General features: G+C 43.2%; 1 protein-coding gene across 2 annotated transcripts in view; it reads left to right on the forward strand.

The window, feature by feature from the left end:
• The first annotated feature begins 873 nt into the window (after positions 1 to 873).
• Dennd6a (DENN domain containing 6A) overlaps positions 874 to 17,536 on the forward strand; it is an 80,288-nt gene continuing 63,625 nt past the window's right edge. The window contains exons 1-3 of one of the 2 annotated variants that reach the window (XM_045136021.1): positions 874 to 1,148; positions 13,988 to 14,026; positions 14,126 to 14,168. In XM_045136021.1, coding sequence (XP_044991956.1) covers positions 915 to 1,148; positions 13,988 to 14,026; positions 14,126 to 14,168 — 316 coding nt within the window. In that variant the 5' untranslated portion in view covers positions 874 to 914. Of the gene's footprint in view, positions 1,149 to 12,752; positions 12,770 to 13,987; positions 14,027 to 14,125; positions 14,169 to 17,536 lie in introns of those variants that run through there. The other variant, XM_045136022.1, reaches the window with a different exon arrangement.

The following is a 17,536-nucleotide window of genomic DNA, read 5'->3' on the forward strand; positions in this document are numbered from 1 at the left end:
CACTAAGCCATCTCCCCAGGCCTGAACATATGTGTGTGTGTGTGTGTATGTATGTATGTGTGTGTGTATATATATATATATATATATATTTGTATTTATATATATATATATTTTTTTTGAGGTAGGTTCTTACTGTAACCCAGGCTGCCCTGGCACTCACTCTGTAGACCCAGACTAGCCTCACAGCGATCCTCCCCTTCTGTCTTACGCGCTCCGAGGCGTGGCTGGAAGGATGGCTTGGTGGTTATGGCATTTGCCTGCAAAGCCAAAGAACCTAGGTTCGATTCCCCAGGACCCAAGTTGGCCAGATGCACAAGAGGTCTCACGCATCTGGAGTTCGTTTGCAGGAGGCCCTAGTACGCCTATTCTCTGTGTCTCTCTCTCTCCCTCTTTCTTTGTCAAATAAATAAAATAAATAAAAATTAAAAAAAAAAAGATCTCTAAGGGGGCTGATAGAAAGGCTTAGCGGTTAAGGCACTTGTCTGCGAAGCCTAAGGACCCAGGTTCTAATTCCCCAGTACCCACATAAGCCAGATGCAGAAGGTGGCACAAGCGTCTGTACTTCGTGTGTAGTGTCTGGAGGCCTTGGCGCGCCCATTCTCCGTCTGTATGCCTCTTTCTCTCTCTCTGAAACAAATAAATAAAATATGTATATAATTGTTAGAGAGCTCTAAGTCAAGCAGGGGAGGTAAGTCTGGATGCTGAAGGGGGAAAAGCGAGCCTAGGACACCCGAGCGCAGCAAAGCGGCGCTGCCAAGTCACGTGACACCAGGCCCCGCCCCTCTCCTCGCCGGCGCGTCTGGAGCGGCTGCGGCAGCCCCTGGTGCGCATGCGTCCAGTTCGCCCACCAGCCCGCTCTGCGGCGCGGTCCGGAGGAGCACGGCGAACGGCGGGCTCGGGGTGGGGGACGGCCGATGGCTCTGGCGGGTCCAGCGGTCTTGGGACCTGGTTCCAGCGGGTCTTCTGTGGACGAGACCGTGGCTGCGGCCGAGGGTCGCGAGACGTCGGGCCTTGCGGCTCCGGAAGACGATGAAGAAGAGGAGGATGGCCGCCGCGGCCGGGGCCTGCTACGTTGGGACGGCTTCTCGGCCTGGCTGCACTGCGTGTGTGTGGTGGGCTTCGATCTGGAGCTGGGCCAGGCGGTGGAGGTGAGGCCCCGGCCCCCGCATCCCGTCTCCGTCCATCCTCGTGCTCCCGGCCGAGCCCGTCTGTGGACGGCGGGGCGGCGCATCCGGGCGTGGCCGGCCGTCCCCCCTCCGAGGCCCGGTCCACCGGCCCTTCCCCTGGGAGGGTCTTGGGGCTGTGGCTTAGGGGTGAAAAGTTCCTCTAGGCCCCTCCTATAATACTTGTTGACGTTCGTTTTAAAAAAAAAGAAAGGAAGAAAATCCGAGCCCCGCGCCCTCCTTTAATCCCAGCATTTGGCACTTGGGCAGCAGAGGCTGTGAGTTGGAGGCCGCCCTGAGACTACAAAGTGAATTCCATGTCAGCCTGAGCTCGAGCGAGACCCTACCTCAACCTTCACATTCCCCATCCTCCTACCCTCCCCTCCCAAATTCAGCAACACAGGAATAACTGACAGTTTTAGCAGCCACCCACAAAAGGCTGCCCCGCACAGGATGTTTGTGACTTTTTCAAGGAAGGGAAACAATAAATACTTCTGACATGGTGAACTAGAATAGCCAGGCATGCACATCCAAGGGGTTAGGCTCCGTCTGTTGTGTCCATTGCTGTCTGAGCCAAAGTGCTTATCTTAGCCTTCGTTTTTTTTTTTTTTCCTTCTTTTGTTCCCCATTTCTGGGTAGTGTGTAGTGGGCCCTCACACCTTGTTAGGGAAAGAATATCTCAGGCCTTTTGAATGCTAGGCAAGGGTTCTACCACTGAGCTACATTCTCAGTTCCTGGTGCTTATTTATTTATTTGACAGAGAGAGAGAGAGAGAGAGAGAGAGAGAGAGGGAGAGAAAGAATGGGCACGCCAGGGCCTCCAGCCATTGCAAACGAACTCTATATGTGTGTGCCCCCTTGTGTATCTGACTAACTTGTGTGTGTGTCCTGGGGAATTGAACCTAGGTCCTTTGGCTTTGCAGATAAAGCCATTCCTCCAGCCCTTATATATTTATTTAAAGTATTTTTATTTATTACACACACAGAGAGAGAGAGAGAGAGAGAGAGAATATGGGCATGCAAGGGCCTTCAGTCACTGCAAACAAACTCCAGATGCATGCACCACCTTGTGCATCTGCCTTGCATGGGTACTGGGAACTCCAACGTGGGTCCGCAGGCTTCACAGGCAATAACCTTAACCACTAAGCCATCTCTCCATCCCATTTATTTATTTTAGAGAGAAGAGTCAGTGAGAGAAAGAAAATGGGCATGCCAGGGCCTTCTGCCACAGCAAATGAATTCCAGATGCATGTCCCATTTTGTTCATCTAGCCTTGGTATTGGGGAATTGAACCCAAGCTAGTAGGCTTTGGCAAGCAAGCAACTTTCACCACTGAGCTATTGGCCAAGTCTTCTCCTGTTGCTTCTTAATTTTCTTTCTTTCTTTCTTTCTTTCTTTCTTTCTTTCTTTCTTTCTTTCTTTCTTTCTTTCTCTCTTTCTCTCTTTCTCTCTTTCTCTCTTTCTTTCTTTTTTGAGGCAAGCCCAACAGACTGGCTTTTTTTTTTTTTTTTAACAGAGTGAGAGAGAGAGAATATTAGTGCTCCAGGGCTTCCAGCCACTGTAATTGAGCTCCAGACGTCTTGCACACATGTATGATCTTGCACATGCATCACCTGCTTCTGGCTTACATGGGATCTGGGGAGTCGAACATGGGTCCTTAGGCATTGCAGGCAAATGCCTTGACCACTAAGCCATTTCATACCCACACACACATACATATATAAAATACTGACTTCCTTCTTTTATTTATTTATTTATAGAGAGAGAGTGAGAGAAAGAGTGAGTATGCATGTGTCAGGACTGCTAGCCACTGCAAATGAACTCCAGATGCATCTAGTGCATCTAGATCCACCTTGTGCATTTGGCTTTGTGAGGGCACTGGGGAATTGAACCTGGGCTATACCTTAACTACTGAGCCATCTCTCCATTCCTTAATACTGCTTCTGAAACAGTTGACTGGAAAGTATATGTCAAGACAAGGAAAACTGTCAGTCTGTCAAGTTTTCCATCTTAACTTAAGGCTATTGAAATTTTTTTTTTTTTTTTTTTTGAGTTAGGGTCCAGCTCTAGCTCAGGCTGACTTGGAATTCACAGTGTAGTTTCATGGTGGCCTCGAACTCATGGCAATCTTCCTACTTCTGTCTCCCGTTTGAATTTTATTATCTTTTTTACATTGTTTAGGGTTCTTTTTGTTAACATAAGGATAATTGTTATTGGAATGATGTATATTTAGAAATTAGAAAAAATTTTCATTTGTATGGCAAGAGAGACAGAATGAGCTAGAGCCTCTTGCCAAGGCAAACTCCAGAAGCATGGACTACTTCGTGCATCTGGCTTTATGTGGGTACTGGGAAATTGAACTTGGGCTGGCAGGCTTTGCAAGCAAATACGTTTAACCACTGAGCCGTATTCCCAGACCTATTTTGAAAAATATATTTTTTGCTGGGTGTGGTGGTGCATGTCTTTAATCCCAGCACTCGGGAGGCAGAGGTAGGAGGATCACCGTGAGTTTGAGGCCACCCTGAGACTTCATAGTGAATTCCAGGTCAGCCTGGGCCATAGTGAGATAGTTACCTTGAAAAACAAAAAACAACAACAACAAAAAAAGTATATGTGTGTGTGTGTATCTTTATTTATTTATTTGAGAGAGAGAGAGAATGAATGGCCATTGCATATGAACTCTAGATCCATGTGCCACCTTGTGCATCTGGCTTACATGGGCCCTAGGAAAGTGAAACTGGGTCTTTATGATTCACAGGCAAGTGCCTTAACCACTAACCCATCTCTCCAGTGTCCCCCAGACCTATTTTTGTTGTTTTGGTGATAGTAACAGATTTTAATCACATCCTGACTTTGGTGACCTAAGTTGGCTAGGGAAGTTCTTAATCTTGGTTTTGTCATTGCATAGTTCTGGAAATTCTGAGTTTTCTCTAAGATATTAACATTATGCTAAATATGCATACAAATATAAAGAAGATGTGCTCTAGATTGAGACAAGCATTCACTGGAGAGCCACAGATCTCCATAGTTCATAGGACCAAGTGGAGTAACTGATGACTGATGAGTAAATATGTGAACATTTATTTCTTGTATAAATATCATCTTCAGGGCTGGAGAGATAGCTTAGTGGTTAAAGTGCTTGCCTATGAAGCCTAAGGACCCATGTTCTACTCTCCAGGTTCCATGTAAGTCAAATGCACAAAGTGATGCAGTGCACAAGGTTGCACATATGCACAAGATCACTTATACGTCTGGATAGAGGCCCTGGTATACCATTTCTGTCTCTCTGGCTCTCTCATATTAAAAAGAAAAGAAATATATTTATTAAAAAAATTTATTTATTTGAAGCTGGGCGTGGTAGCACATGCCTTTAATCCCAGCACTTGAAGGCAGAGGTGGGAGGATCACCATGAGTTTGAGGCCACCCTGAGACTCCATAGTGAGTTCCAGGTCAGCCTGGACTAGAGTGAGACCCTACCTCAAAAAACAACAACAAGCCGGGCGTGGTGGCGCATGCCTTTAATCCCAGCACTCGGGAGGCAGAGGTAGGAGGATCGTCATGAGTTCGAGGCCACCCTGAGACTACATAGTTAATTCCAGGTCAGCCTGAGCTAGAGTGAGACTCTACCTTGAAAAACCAAGAAAAAAAAAAAAAAAAAAACAACAACAAAATTATTTGGGCTTGAGGGATGGCTTAGCTGTTAAGGTACTTGTCCACAAAGCCAAAGGACCCAGGTTTGATTCTCCAGGACCATATAAGCCAGATGTACAAGGTGGCAAATGCGTCTGGAGTTTGTTTGCAGTGGCTGGAGGCCCTGGTGCACCCATTCTCTCTCTCTCTCTCTCTCCCCCCTTCTTTCTCTCTCAAATAAATAAAGATAAAATAATCAAAAAATTATTTATTTGATATATAGACAGAGACAGACAGAAAAACTTTGGCATGCCAGGGCCTCCTGCCACCATACAGAGATGAACTCTGGACACTGGCTTTTCAAGGGTACTGGGGAATCAAATCAGAGATGTAAAGTTTTACAAGCAAGAGCCATCTCTCTGCAACCATGAGCATTTTTTTTTTAATCTTGGAGGCAGTTAAGTTTGAAGACAGTTATCTGCAAACTGATTATCATCTACCTTGGCATGATAACCAGAAGTTACACATATAGCAAAATAAAATTTAACTGGAAAGCTTAAATTGTTATTTGATTGCTTTTTTTTCTCCTGGTTTTATGAAGTAGGATCTCACTCTAGCCCAGGCTGACCTGGAACTCACTGTGTAGTCTCAGGGTGGCCTTGAACTCATAGCAATCCTCCTACCTCTGCCTCCCGAGTGCTGGGATTAAAGGCGTGCACCATTACATCCCGCTGATTGCATTTTTAAAATATTTATTTGAGAGAGAAGAGGACAGAGAGAGAGAGTGGGTGTGCCAGGGCATAAAGTAAATGAACTCCAGATTCATGTTCCACCTTGTGCATGTGGCTTATGTGGGCCCTGGGGAATCAAACCTGGGTCCTTTGGCTTTGCAGGGAAATGACTTAACTACTAAGCCATCTCTCCAGCCCCTTATTGCATTTTAAAATAGATAAAGGAGATGTTTTTGGATTCTCATAATTTGAAACAACACTGTTTGGTGTTTGTTTTGTTTTATTGAAGGGCTTAACATAGCTGCAGTGTTAAAACAAATAGAAATCACTGAATGACTTTGAGTTTCATTCCTCATGGTATTTATTGCTGCACAGACTTCTTTAGGCAAGTATGGCTTAACTTACTTTTCAGAGGTAGGACCATTGCTGTAGGTTCAAGGCTAGCCTGGAACTATAGAACCAGAACCAATTCCAGGTCAGCTTGGGCTAGAGTGAGTCCCTACCTGGAAACAGGCACCAAAAAATCTCTTGAGCTAGGCATGGCATGGTGGTGCACACTGTTAGCCACAGCAGTTGGGAGGTTGAAGTAGGAGGATTGAGTTCAAGCCCAGCCTGGGGCTACACTGAGTTGCTGGTCAACCTGGACTAAAGAAGAAACCCTCTCTCTCAAAAAACACACAGAGCCAGGTGTGGTGGCTCATGCCTTTAATCCCAGCACTGGGGAGTTCAAGGCCACCCTGAGACTACATTGTGAATTCAAGGTCAGCCTGGACCACAGTGAAACCCTACCTCGACTCCCCCCCCAAAAAAAAACCCAACAACAAAATGAACTCTCCACTAGAAAAACAGCTTAAGACAGGATTATTTGTGCAATTTCATGGACTATTGTCTTCCACTCCATTCTTCCCAGATGAAGGTTCAATGATTCCTGAAAGGACTTGTCAGGTTTCCTTAATAAGGAAAGATAAAGATAATATATGAGATGCAAAAAGACTTAATTTTGCCATTTTTTTTCCTGAAGGAGAAATATCGACTATTTTGCCTTACTCCTTTCATAAAAAATTATTTATTTATTTGTAAGCAGAGAGGAGGAGGTTCCTGTGATGCAGGATTTTGGGGTTTAAGAGGGGTCCCCCAATGTATGAACCCCAAGTTTTGGATTATTGAGGGGAAAATGAAAAATTGTGGGTTTAGGAAACATGCTGTCATGTGGAAGCATAGTTTATAAGGTTCATTTAAGAGAAACAGATTTTTTGGGGGCGGGGGCTGGAGTAGAGCTGCAGACATGTGGACTTAAGAGAAACTGAGGGTTTTAAAGAGATTAGAGCAAAGCTGCTGACCTGTGCACAGTAGAATCTAGGAGCTTGTGTAGAGAAAGTTGGGAAGAACCCACACATCATAGATTCAGAAACCAGGATAAAATCATGCATGTAATCAAAGAGAGAAGTTATTCCAAACTATAAAGCACAGACAAACAAATGGTTTGCTCCTTTCCCCCCAGCCAGGCTGGGTGAGGGGGAAGCTGGACATGAGTTCCATCTTTGTGGTGGCATCTCATGGTTCTCTGAGCCTCACTCAATCCCTAGCTGAAACTGCCTAAAAAAGCTAGCTTTCTCCTGTCCTCCTTCACCAGGACCTCTAGTCACTGGCAATGAACTACAGATGCATGCACCACTTTGTGCATATGACTTTACATAGGTACTAGGGAATCAAACCTGGGTTGTTCGGCTTTGCAGGCAAGGACCTTGACCAATGAGTCATGTCTCTAGTCCTCTTACTCCTCTTCTTTTTTATTTAAGTATTTTATTTATTTATTTATTTATTTATTTATTTATTTATTTATTTATTTATTGAGGTAAGGTTTTACTGTAGCCTAGGCTGACCTGGAATTCACTACATAGTCTCAGGGTGGCCTTGAACTCATGGCAATCCTCCTACCTCTTCCAAGTGCTGGGATTAAAGGCATGTGCCACCATGACCGGCCCCCTTATTCCTTTTGTAATCAAGTACATGAACACAGATTAGTAAAATGAACAAAAAATTAGTACGTTGGTCAGTGGTTAAAGGTGCTGGCTTGCCAAACCTGGCTGCCTGGGTTTAATTCCCTAGTATCCATGTAAAGATAAATGCAGTAAGTGGCGCATATATCTGGGGTTCATTTGCAGTAGCAAGAGGCCCTGACACACTGATGCTCACTTGCTTTTTCTTTTTTTTTTTTTTAAATTTTTTTATTTATTTATTTGAGAGCGACAGACACAGAGAGAAAGACAGATAGAGGGAGAGAGAGAGAATGGGCGCGCCAGGGCTTCCAGCCTCTGCAAACGAACTCCAGATGCGTGCGCCCCCTTGTGCATCTGGCTAACGTGGGACCTGGGGAACCGAGCCTCGAACCGGGGTCCTTAGGCTTCACAGGCAAGCGCTTAACCGCTAAGCCATCTCTCCAGCCCCTCACTTGCTTTTTCTATCTCATAAATAAAATTAAAAAAAATACATAGAATAAAGAATAAGAAAAGCCAGGTGTGGTACTGCACGCCATTAATCCCAGCACTCGGGAGGCAGAGGTAGGAGGTTCACCATAAGTTCGAGGCCACCCAGAGACTACAGATCAGCAGGTCAGCCTGGGCTAGAGTGAGACCCTACTTCAAAAAACAAAACAATAACAATAATAACAAATACACACAGATATATACACACACACACACAAAGAACTTGCCTGGAGAGATGGCTTAGTGGTTAAGGCACTTCCCTGCAAAGCCAAAGGACCCAGGTTCAATTCCCCAGGACCCATGTAAGCCAGATGTACAAGGTAGCACATACATTTGGAGTTGTCTTGCAGTGGCTGGAGTCCCTGGTGCACCCATTCTCTGTCTCCTCTCTCTCTGGCTCTTTATCTCAAATAAATAAAATATTGAAAAAAATCTATTTAAAGAAAAAAAAAACATGGGCTAGGGAGATGACTGATTAAACATGCTTGCTTACAAAGCCTGTCAGTCCAGGTTTGATTCTTCAGAACTCATGTGAAGCCAGAAGCACAAAGTTACACATCCATCTGGAGTTCCGTAGCAGAAGCAAGAGTGCCCATTCACCCCACATCAAATAAGAAAATATTTTTAAATAAAAAGAAAACCAGTCCCCCCTAAAATAACTGATTATTGCTCCCACAATGCATAAACTACAACCCCATGGGGAATACCTGCAACCCTACAGAGGAGTGTCCTCAACAGAATGGGGGCAGGGATGAGGGGAAAGAGGATACAAACACATGATGTATCCATATGAAGCATCTTGCTAATAATAATAAGAAGAAAGAAAACCAGGGCTGAAGAGATGGCTTAGTGGTTAAGGTGCTTGCTTACAAAGCCTAAGGACCCATGTTCAACTCTCCAGATCCCACATAAACCAGATGCAGAAGGTGACACATAAGATAATGTAAACATGCAAGATTGTGCATACACACAGGATGGCAAACATGTCTGGAGTTCAGTGGCAGTGACTGGAGGCCATGGTGGGCCAATTCTGTGTCGCTGAATCTGTCATAAAAAAATACAAAATAAGCTGGGTGTGGTGGTGCACGCCTTTAATCCCAGCACTTGGGAAGCAGAGGTAGGAGGATCACTGTGAGTTGGAGACTACCCTGAGGCTACGGAGTGAATTCTAGGACAATCTGGGCTAGAGTGAGACCCTACCTTGAACCCCCCCAAAAGAAAATAAATAAATATGTAAATATTTAAAAATGCAAAATAAAGCCGGGTATGGTGGTGCACGTCTTTAATCCCAGCACTTGGGAGGCAGAGGGAGGAGGATTGCCATGAGTTTAAGGCCACCCAGAGACTACATAGTAAATTCCAGGTCAGCCTGGGCTAGAGCGAAACCCAAAAAGAAAGCAAACAAAAAACAAAATAAACTGGGTGTGGTGGTGCATGCCTCTAATCCCAGTACTGGGGATGCAGAGGTAGGAGGATCACAGTTAGTTGGAGGCCACCCTGAGATTATAGAGTGAATTCTAGTTCAGCCTGGACTAGTGTGAGACCTTTCCTTGAGAAACTGAAAATCAATTCAAACAAACAAGCAAACAAAAGCCCAAAGGGGCTCAACAAAAAGATTATTTGAAGAATATTTTCAAATTGAGCAAACTCATGGCAATCCTATCTCTACCACTCCAGTGCTGGGATTACAGGCGTGCGTCAACATGCCTGGCTTTTTTTTTTTTTTTTAAAGTAGGGTCTCACTATATGTCCATGTTGGCCTTGACATGGCAATCCTCTGAACTCTTAACTCCAGAGTGTTGGGATTAGAGCCACGAACCACCACACCTGGTGATTTTCATTTTCATTTATTTGAGGCAGAGAGAGAGAATGGGTGCATCAGGGCCTATAACCATTTGCAAATGAACTCCAGACAAACGTACTACCTTCTGCATCTGACTTACATGGGTCCTGGGGAATCGAACCTGGGTCCTTTTGCTTTGAAGGAAAGCACCTTATCCACTAAGCCATCTCTCCAGCCCCCTTTTATTTCTTTCGAGATAAGGTCTCACTTTAGCCAGGCTAACCTGGAATTCACTTTGTAGTCCCAAGCTGGCCTTGAACTCACAGCGATCCTCCTAATTATGTCTCCAGAGTGCTGGTATGAAAGGAATGTGCCAAGCCTGGCTCCCATCTTATTTTCTTGAAGCGGGGTAGGATTTCTCAACCCTAGAGTTCACTTTGTTGTTGTTTTTTTTTTTTTTTTTTTTCAGCTTCACTGGTTGACCAGCGAGTGTCTTTGATCCTTCACCCTTAGCACTGGGTTTACAGGTGTGTGACTAGCCACATGTGGCTTTTCTCACTGCTGGGGATTGAACTCAGTTTGTCATACTTGCACAGCAAGCACTTTTCCTCACTCAGCCATCATCCCCAGTCCCAGTATACTTCTTACAAATGTAAAAATTAGTGCCAGGCTGGGTGTGGTGGCACACACCTTTAGGAGGCAGAAGTAGGAGGATTGCCATGAGTTTGATGCCACTCTGAGAGTACATAGTGAATTTCAGGTCAGCCTGTGCTAGAGTGAGACCCTACCTCAAAAACAAAAAAAATAACAAAAGAAGTCAGGCATGGTGTTACATGCCTTTAATTGTAGCCCCTGAGAGACAGGTAGAAGGATCTCTATGAGTTTGAGGCCACCCTGAAACTACAGAGTGAATTCTAGGTCAGCCTGGGCTAGGAGAGTGAGATTCTAATTCGGGGGAAAAAAAAGCAGCCAACCCAACAAAAAAAAAAAAATTGGTGGCTTAGTGGTTAAGATGGTTGCCTGCAAAGCCAAAGGACCCAGATTCCATTCCCTAGGACCCACATAAGCGACACGCACAAGGTGGTACATGTGTCTGGTGCACCCATTCTCTCTCTCTCTCTCTCTCTCTCTCTCTCACATACACTCCCCTCCTCTCCTCCTCCTCCTCCTCCTCCTCCTCCTTCTTCTTCTTCTCTCTCTCTCTCTATATATATACATATACATATACATATGCACATATATATATATATATCTTTCAAGTACACAAAATAAGGTAAAAAAGATTTTTATATAATTTTTTATAATTTTTAAAGATTTTGTTTTTATTAATTAGAGACAGAGGGAGAGAGAGAATGCCAGGGCCTCTAGCCACTGCAAACAAACTCCAGATGTATGCACTACCATGTGTATCTGGCTTATGTGGGACCTAGAGAATTGAACCTAGGTTCTTTATGCTTTGCCAGCATGCGCCTTAACCGACAAGCCTTGTCTCCAGCCCAATAAAAAAGATTTTTAAAAAAAATCTGGGCGTGGTGGTGCATGCTTTTAATCCCAGTACTCTGGAGGCAGAGGTAGGAGGATCACCATGAGTTCAAGGCCACCCTGAGACTCCATAGTGAATTCCAGGTGGTCAGCCTGGCCTAGAGTGAGGCCCTACCTCAAAACAACCAAAAAAAAAAAAAAAAAAAAAATCAAGAAACAGAATGGAGTAATGATCAAGAATTTAGTCTAGGTCTAGAGAGATGGCTTAACAGTTAAGACACTTGTCTTCAAAACCAAAGGACTCAGGTTCAATTCCCCAAGACTCATGTAAGCCAGATGCACACAGTGGTGTGTGTCAAGAGTTCATTTCCAGTGGCTGAAAGCCCTTTTATGCCCAGTATCTCTCTCTGCCTCTTTCTCTTACATGAATAAATAAATAAATAAAAGAATTTAGTCTATCTGTAGTATGGAGGCACATGTGTGCACTCAAGAAGCAGGCTGGAGGATTATTTCAAGTTTGAGATCAACCGGTCTTCAAAGTGAGTTTCAGCCCAGCCTGGGCCACACAGTGAGAAATTGACTCTGAATAAATAAGTAAGGCCTGGAGAGATGGCTTAGTGGTTTAGGTGCTTGCCTGAGAAGCTTAAGGACTCAGGTTCTACTTCCCAGTACCCACGTAAGCCAGATGCACAAAGTGGCACATGAGTCGAGTTCGTTTGCTCTGGCTAGACGCCCTGGTGTGCCTATTCCCCCTACCCCTCCCATCTGCCTCCTTATCAAATAAATAAAATTTTTAAAAATAAATATTTTTGTTTTTTTCAAGGTAGGGTATTGCTCTAGCCTAGGACAACCTTTAATTCACTATGTGGTCTCAGTCTGGGCTCAAACTGAGATATCCTCCAATGTCTGCCTCCTAAATACTGGGATTAAATGTGCCACCATTCCTGTTACGACTTGGCATTTTTGTTAATGCTGTTTTCCCTCCTTTATATAATGTTGTATCCCTTAAGGGTTGATTTGGTTGTTAGGAACAAAGACTGTTCTCAAATAAATTCAAGAGAGGTTGTAAAAATGTAGACAGTTCACTGAAGCAGGGAAGAACCCTATGGAATATTGATCATCCCAGCTCTGGGCCTTTGTCTAGAGATGTGTGAACTAGGTTCTGTGTGTCTTCTGCTCTCCATGCTGAGGCCATTTTCCTTTGAAAGGACTTAATTTCTGCTCCCTTGTAACTTGTGTTCAAGTTTGGGTTAGAGTATTAGTGATTTTAGCCAAACTCTACTCTTTTAGATTGAGTCTACCCTTTTATTTCTAGACTGAGGCTGAAATGTAATACAAATGCAGGAATTTCAGGCTCAGCAGAGGTCAGGACCCCTTTTGTTTAGTCAGCTGTAGTCTCTATCTAAATTCAGCCTTAAGTAGGACAAGAGCTCATTCCAAAGTCTGGGCTGGGTAGCAAGCCCCAGTGTATACCGTAAGAGGCTGATTTTACTGGTAAGCATTTTGGGAGGAAACTATTTGCCAGATTATTAAAGTCTTTTCACAGATAATGATTTTGGGGAGGGGGATTTTAAATTTATTTATTTTTTGGTTTTTCAAGGTAGGGTTTCACGCTAGCTCAGGCTGACTTGGAGGTTACTATGTAGTCTCAGGGTAGCTTCAAACTCACAGTGATCCTTCTACCTCTGCCTCCTGAGTGCTGGGATTAAAGGTGTGCACCACCATGCCCAGTGAGATTTTAAGTTTTTAAAAATATTATTTTTTAATTTATTTGCAAGGAGAGAGAGAAAGAGAGAATGAATGAATGAATGAATGAATATGTGTACCTAGGGCCTCTAGCTGCTGCAAACAAATTCCAGATACATGTGCCACTTTATGCATCTGGCTTTACATGGGTACTGGGAAATTGAATCTGAGCTGTCAGGCTTTTCAAGCAAGTGCTTTAGCCACTGTACAATCTCTCTAGTACCAGTACCTATCTTTTGGATAATTTTATTTTGATTTTTGGTTTGTTGAGGTATGGTTTTGCTCTAGCCCTGATTGACCTGGAATTCATTATGTAGTCTCAGGGTGGCCTCGAACTCAAGGCAGTCCTCTTAACTCTGTCTCCCAAGTGCTAGGTTAAAGGCTTGTGTTTGTGTGGTTCAGTGGTGAATGCATTTGGAGTTCATTTGCAGGCTCTGGAGTCCCTTGTGTACCCATTCTCGCTCACTCTGCTTGAAAATAAATAAATAGAGTATTAAATTTTTTAATCTAATGTAAATTTTACTTAATTCTTCCAACTCCTTTGTTTTATTATTCTTATAAATTTATTTATTTTTATTGATTTATTTTATTTTTTGGTTTTTGGAGGTAGGGTCTCACTCTATCTCAGACTGACCTGGAATTCACTATGTAGTCTCAGGGTGGCCTAGAATTCATGGCAATCCTCTTACCTCTGACCCCTGAGTCCTAGGATTAAAGGTGTGCGCCATCACACTTGGCTATTATTGATTTATTTTTGTGGTAGGTAGGTTCTCAGTATGTTGTCTGGGTTGTTCTTTAGCACAAAGGATCCTCCTGGCCCAGCCTCCTGAATAACTGCTACTATAGGAGCCTATCGCTATGCCTGGTTGTGATTTCTTAAAAACTTATTTAACCATAGCCAAGTAGAAATTTTAGAAGTCCTCACTAATGTATATGTTTAACAAAATTTAACTCTTTCTATTCCAGGTAATTTATCCTCAACATTCCAGTCTCACTGATAAAGAAGTAAGTAAAACTGTTGTTCTGAATAGTATACTGTCCTGTTATGTTTGTTTTCATTGGTGTGTGTATGTCAGCATATATACCTTTTGTTTTCTTTTTCAGAAAACCAATATTTGCTATTTGTCTTTTCCAGATTCAAATTCAGGTAACTATTTCTTTTTCACTTGGTATTTCTCTTAAATTTTGTATTAAGAGTACTGGTTATATTCTTAATATGTGAAGATTAACCAAAATAGAATATTAAAATGCATACTTAGTTTCAGCCTAGTAGTTGAGTTCTTTTGAGTTTTGTTTACTGATGCTAGTCATGCCATCATTGATTTCAGTCTGCTCAACTCTTGAGATTATTGTTACAGTGTGATGAAGTGAAAGAAATAGTATGTTTGGGGACTTATAGTTTACTTTTAGTTCAGTCTTTAGGAGCTTGCCAATGTGAGTTAATATATAAAGTACTTGGAGTAGAGCTTGGTTTATAGAAAACTAGTAATTGTTTGCCCATTGTTAAGCTTGCTTTTGCTGGTCCCTTTCAGCTTACCCTATGTGTGGTCCAAAACCTTGATGTCTTTCAGGTCACCTCTTGTGTTTTGCTTTCAAAACAGCTTAGGTGTAAACTGACCAGAACATTCATCTTCTCAAGCCACACACAGTCAGAACCCTTAAAATAGCATTTGTCCAGTTCTCTTTCCTTTTGTGGTTTCTTCTAATGCACTCATATTTAGTTTATTGATTTGGGAGACTTGACAGTTATTTTCTTCTTCTTCTTTTTTTTTTTTTTTTTTTTTTTGAGGTAGGGTCTCACTATAGTTCAGGCTGACCTGGAATTCACTATGTAGTCTCAAGGTGGCCTCAAACTCAACAGCAGTCCTCCTACCTCTGCCTCCCAAGTGCTGGGAATCAAACCTGGGTCCTTAGGTTTCGTAGGCAAGCACCTTAACCATTCAGCCATCACCCCAGCCTTAGTATATTTATTAAAAATAATTAAAGTATTAATTTATTTGCAGGCAGAGAGAGATATAGAGAGAAGAGTGATAGAGTCGGTGTGCCAGGGCCTCTAGCCACTGTAAACAAATTCTAGATGCATGCACCACTTTGTGCATTTGGCTTTACATGGGTACTAGAAAATCAAACCTGGGTTGTTAGGCTTTGCAGGCAAGTGCCTAAATAGATGAGTCATCTCTCCAGCCCCTTAGTCTCTCTCTTCTTTTTTGTTTTTTTAGTTAGGGTCTTGTTCTAGCTCAGGCTGATCTGGAATTTACTATGGAGTCTCAGGATGGCTTCAAACTCAACAGCGATTCTCCTACCTCTGCCTCCCGAGTGCTGGGATTAAAGGCATGCGCCACCACGCCCAACAATAAAATATATTTAAAATAAAATAAAATAAAAATAAAAAGAGACTAAGGGGGCTGGGTGTGGTGGTGCACATCTTTAATCCCAGCACTCGGGAGGCAGAGGTAGGAGGATCACCATGAGTTCAAGGCCACCCTGAGACTCCATAGTGAATTCCAGGTCAGCCTGGGCTAGAGTGAGACCCTACCTCAAAAAACCAAAATAAATAAATAAATATATTTTATCTACTTTATTTCTTTGACAGAGAGAAAGAGGGAGAGAGAGAGAGAATGGGTGTGCCAGGGCCTCCAGCCACTGCAATCAAACTACAGGCGCATGCACCTCCTTGTGCATCTGGCTAATATGAGTCCTGGGGAATCAAACCTGGGTCCTTTGGCTTTGCAAGCAAACGCCTTACCATTAAGCCATCCCTCCAGCCCCCTTAGTCTCTTTAAAAAACTATTTTATTTATTTATATGCAAGGAGGGTGGAGAGATAGAGAGAGAGATAGAGAGAGAGAGAGAGATAGAAAGATAGAATATGGGCATGCCAGGGCTTTTAGCCACAGTAAACAAACTCCAGATACATATACCACCCTGTGTATCTGGCTTTATGTAAGTAATGGGTATCAAATCCAGGTCATTAAGCATTAGGCTTTAGGCATTGTAGGCAAGCACGTTTGTTGAGCTATCTCTCCAGCCTCAAAAACTAGTATCTTGATACATTACATATTGCCTTTAAAAAAAATGTTTTTTGCCAGGCATGGTGGTGCATACCTTTAATCCCAGCACTTAGGAGGCAGAGGTAGGAGGATTATCATGAAGTCACCCTGAGAATACAGAGTGAATTTCAGGTCAGCTTGGGATACAGTGAGACCCTACCTCAAAAAACAAGGGCTGGAGAGATGGCTTAGTGGTTAAGCACTTGCCTGTGAAGCCTGAGGACCCTGGTTCGAGGCTCGATTTCCCAGGGCCCATGTTAGCCAGGTGCCACAAGGGGTTGCACGTGTCTAGAGTTCATTTGCAGTGGCTGGAGACCCTGGTGTGCCCATTCTCTCTCTCTCTCTGTCACTCTCAAATAAATAAATAAAAATAAACAAAAAATTAAAAAAAATATTGTTAAAAAACAAAATAAAAATTTTTTTTTTTAATTTGAGAGAAAGAATGGGCACTCCAGAACCTTTAGCCATTGCAAACGAACTCCAGACATGTGCACCTTCTTGTGCACATGTGCGACATTGCATGCATCTGGGTTATATGGGACCTAGAGATTCGAATGTGGGTTCTTAGGTTTCACAGGCAAGCGCCTTAACAGCTAAGCCATCTCTCCAGCCCTTAAAAAATTACTTACTTATTTGTAAACAGAGAGAGATAGAAAGAAGAGAGACAGAGAATGGTCACACCAGGGCTTCCACTCCAGCTGCTGCAAAGGAACTTCACATGTATTTATCACTTTGTGCATCTGGCTTTACATGGGTACTGGGGAATTGAACTGGGTTCTTAACCTCTTCAGGCAGGTGCTTTAACTGCTGAACCATCTCCAGCTCTACATACTACTTTTTGTCTTTTTCTTTCTGAATATAGTGTTGGACTGGACTCCTAGTATTCAAGGTATCTTGAGTTGTACTGCTTGCAGGATGAACTGACTTGCTGTGATGGGGTCCCAGTAGATTTGTAACCTTATCAGACTTTTGACTGCTGCCATAACTCTTTCATGTCTCTACATGAGCATATGGAGATCAGAGCATGCCCCCAACCCATACCCCGTGTGTTTATGGCGTAAGGATTATTTTGAGCTGGAGGGTAAATGGTGGATGCAAAAAGAGTTCTTCCTCCCTATATGCCTAAAAACAGTATGTAAAATTCTCTTTATGAAGGTCTCTCCCTGTCTTTTTTTTTTTTTTTTTTTTTTTTTGCTTGAGGTAGGGTCTTGCTGTAGCCCAAAATGACCTGGAATTCACTAGGTAGACTCAGGCTGGCCTCAAACTCACAAGGATCCTATTACCTTGGCCTCCCTAGTGTTGGGATTAAAGGTGTGCACTACCACTCCTGGATTCCCTTGTCCCTTTCTAGTACCAGGTGGAAGAGGATTCTGAATTGATAGAAACAATTCTTTTTTTGGGGGGAGGGGGGAGGTTTCGAGGTAGGGTCTCACTCTAGCTCAGGCTGAACGGGAAATTCACTATGT

Source organism: Jaculus jaculus, chromosome 16 (genome assembly GCF_020740685.1).
Source record: "Jaculus jaculus isolate mJacJac1 chromosome 16, mJacJac1.mat.Y.cur, whole genome shotgun sequence".
Lineage (NCBI taxonomy): Eukaryota > Metazoa > Chordata > Mammalia > Rodentia > Dipodidae > Jaculus > Jaculus jaculus.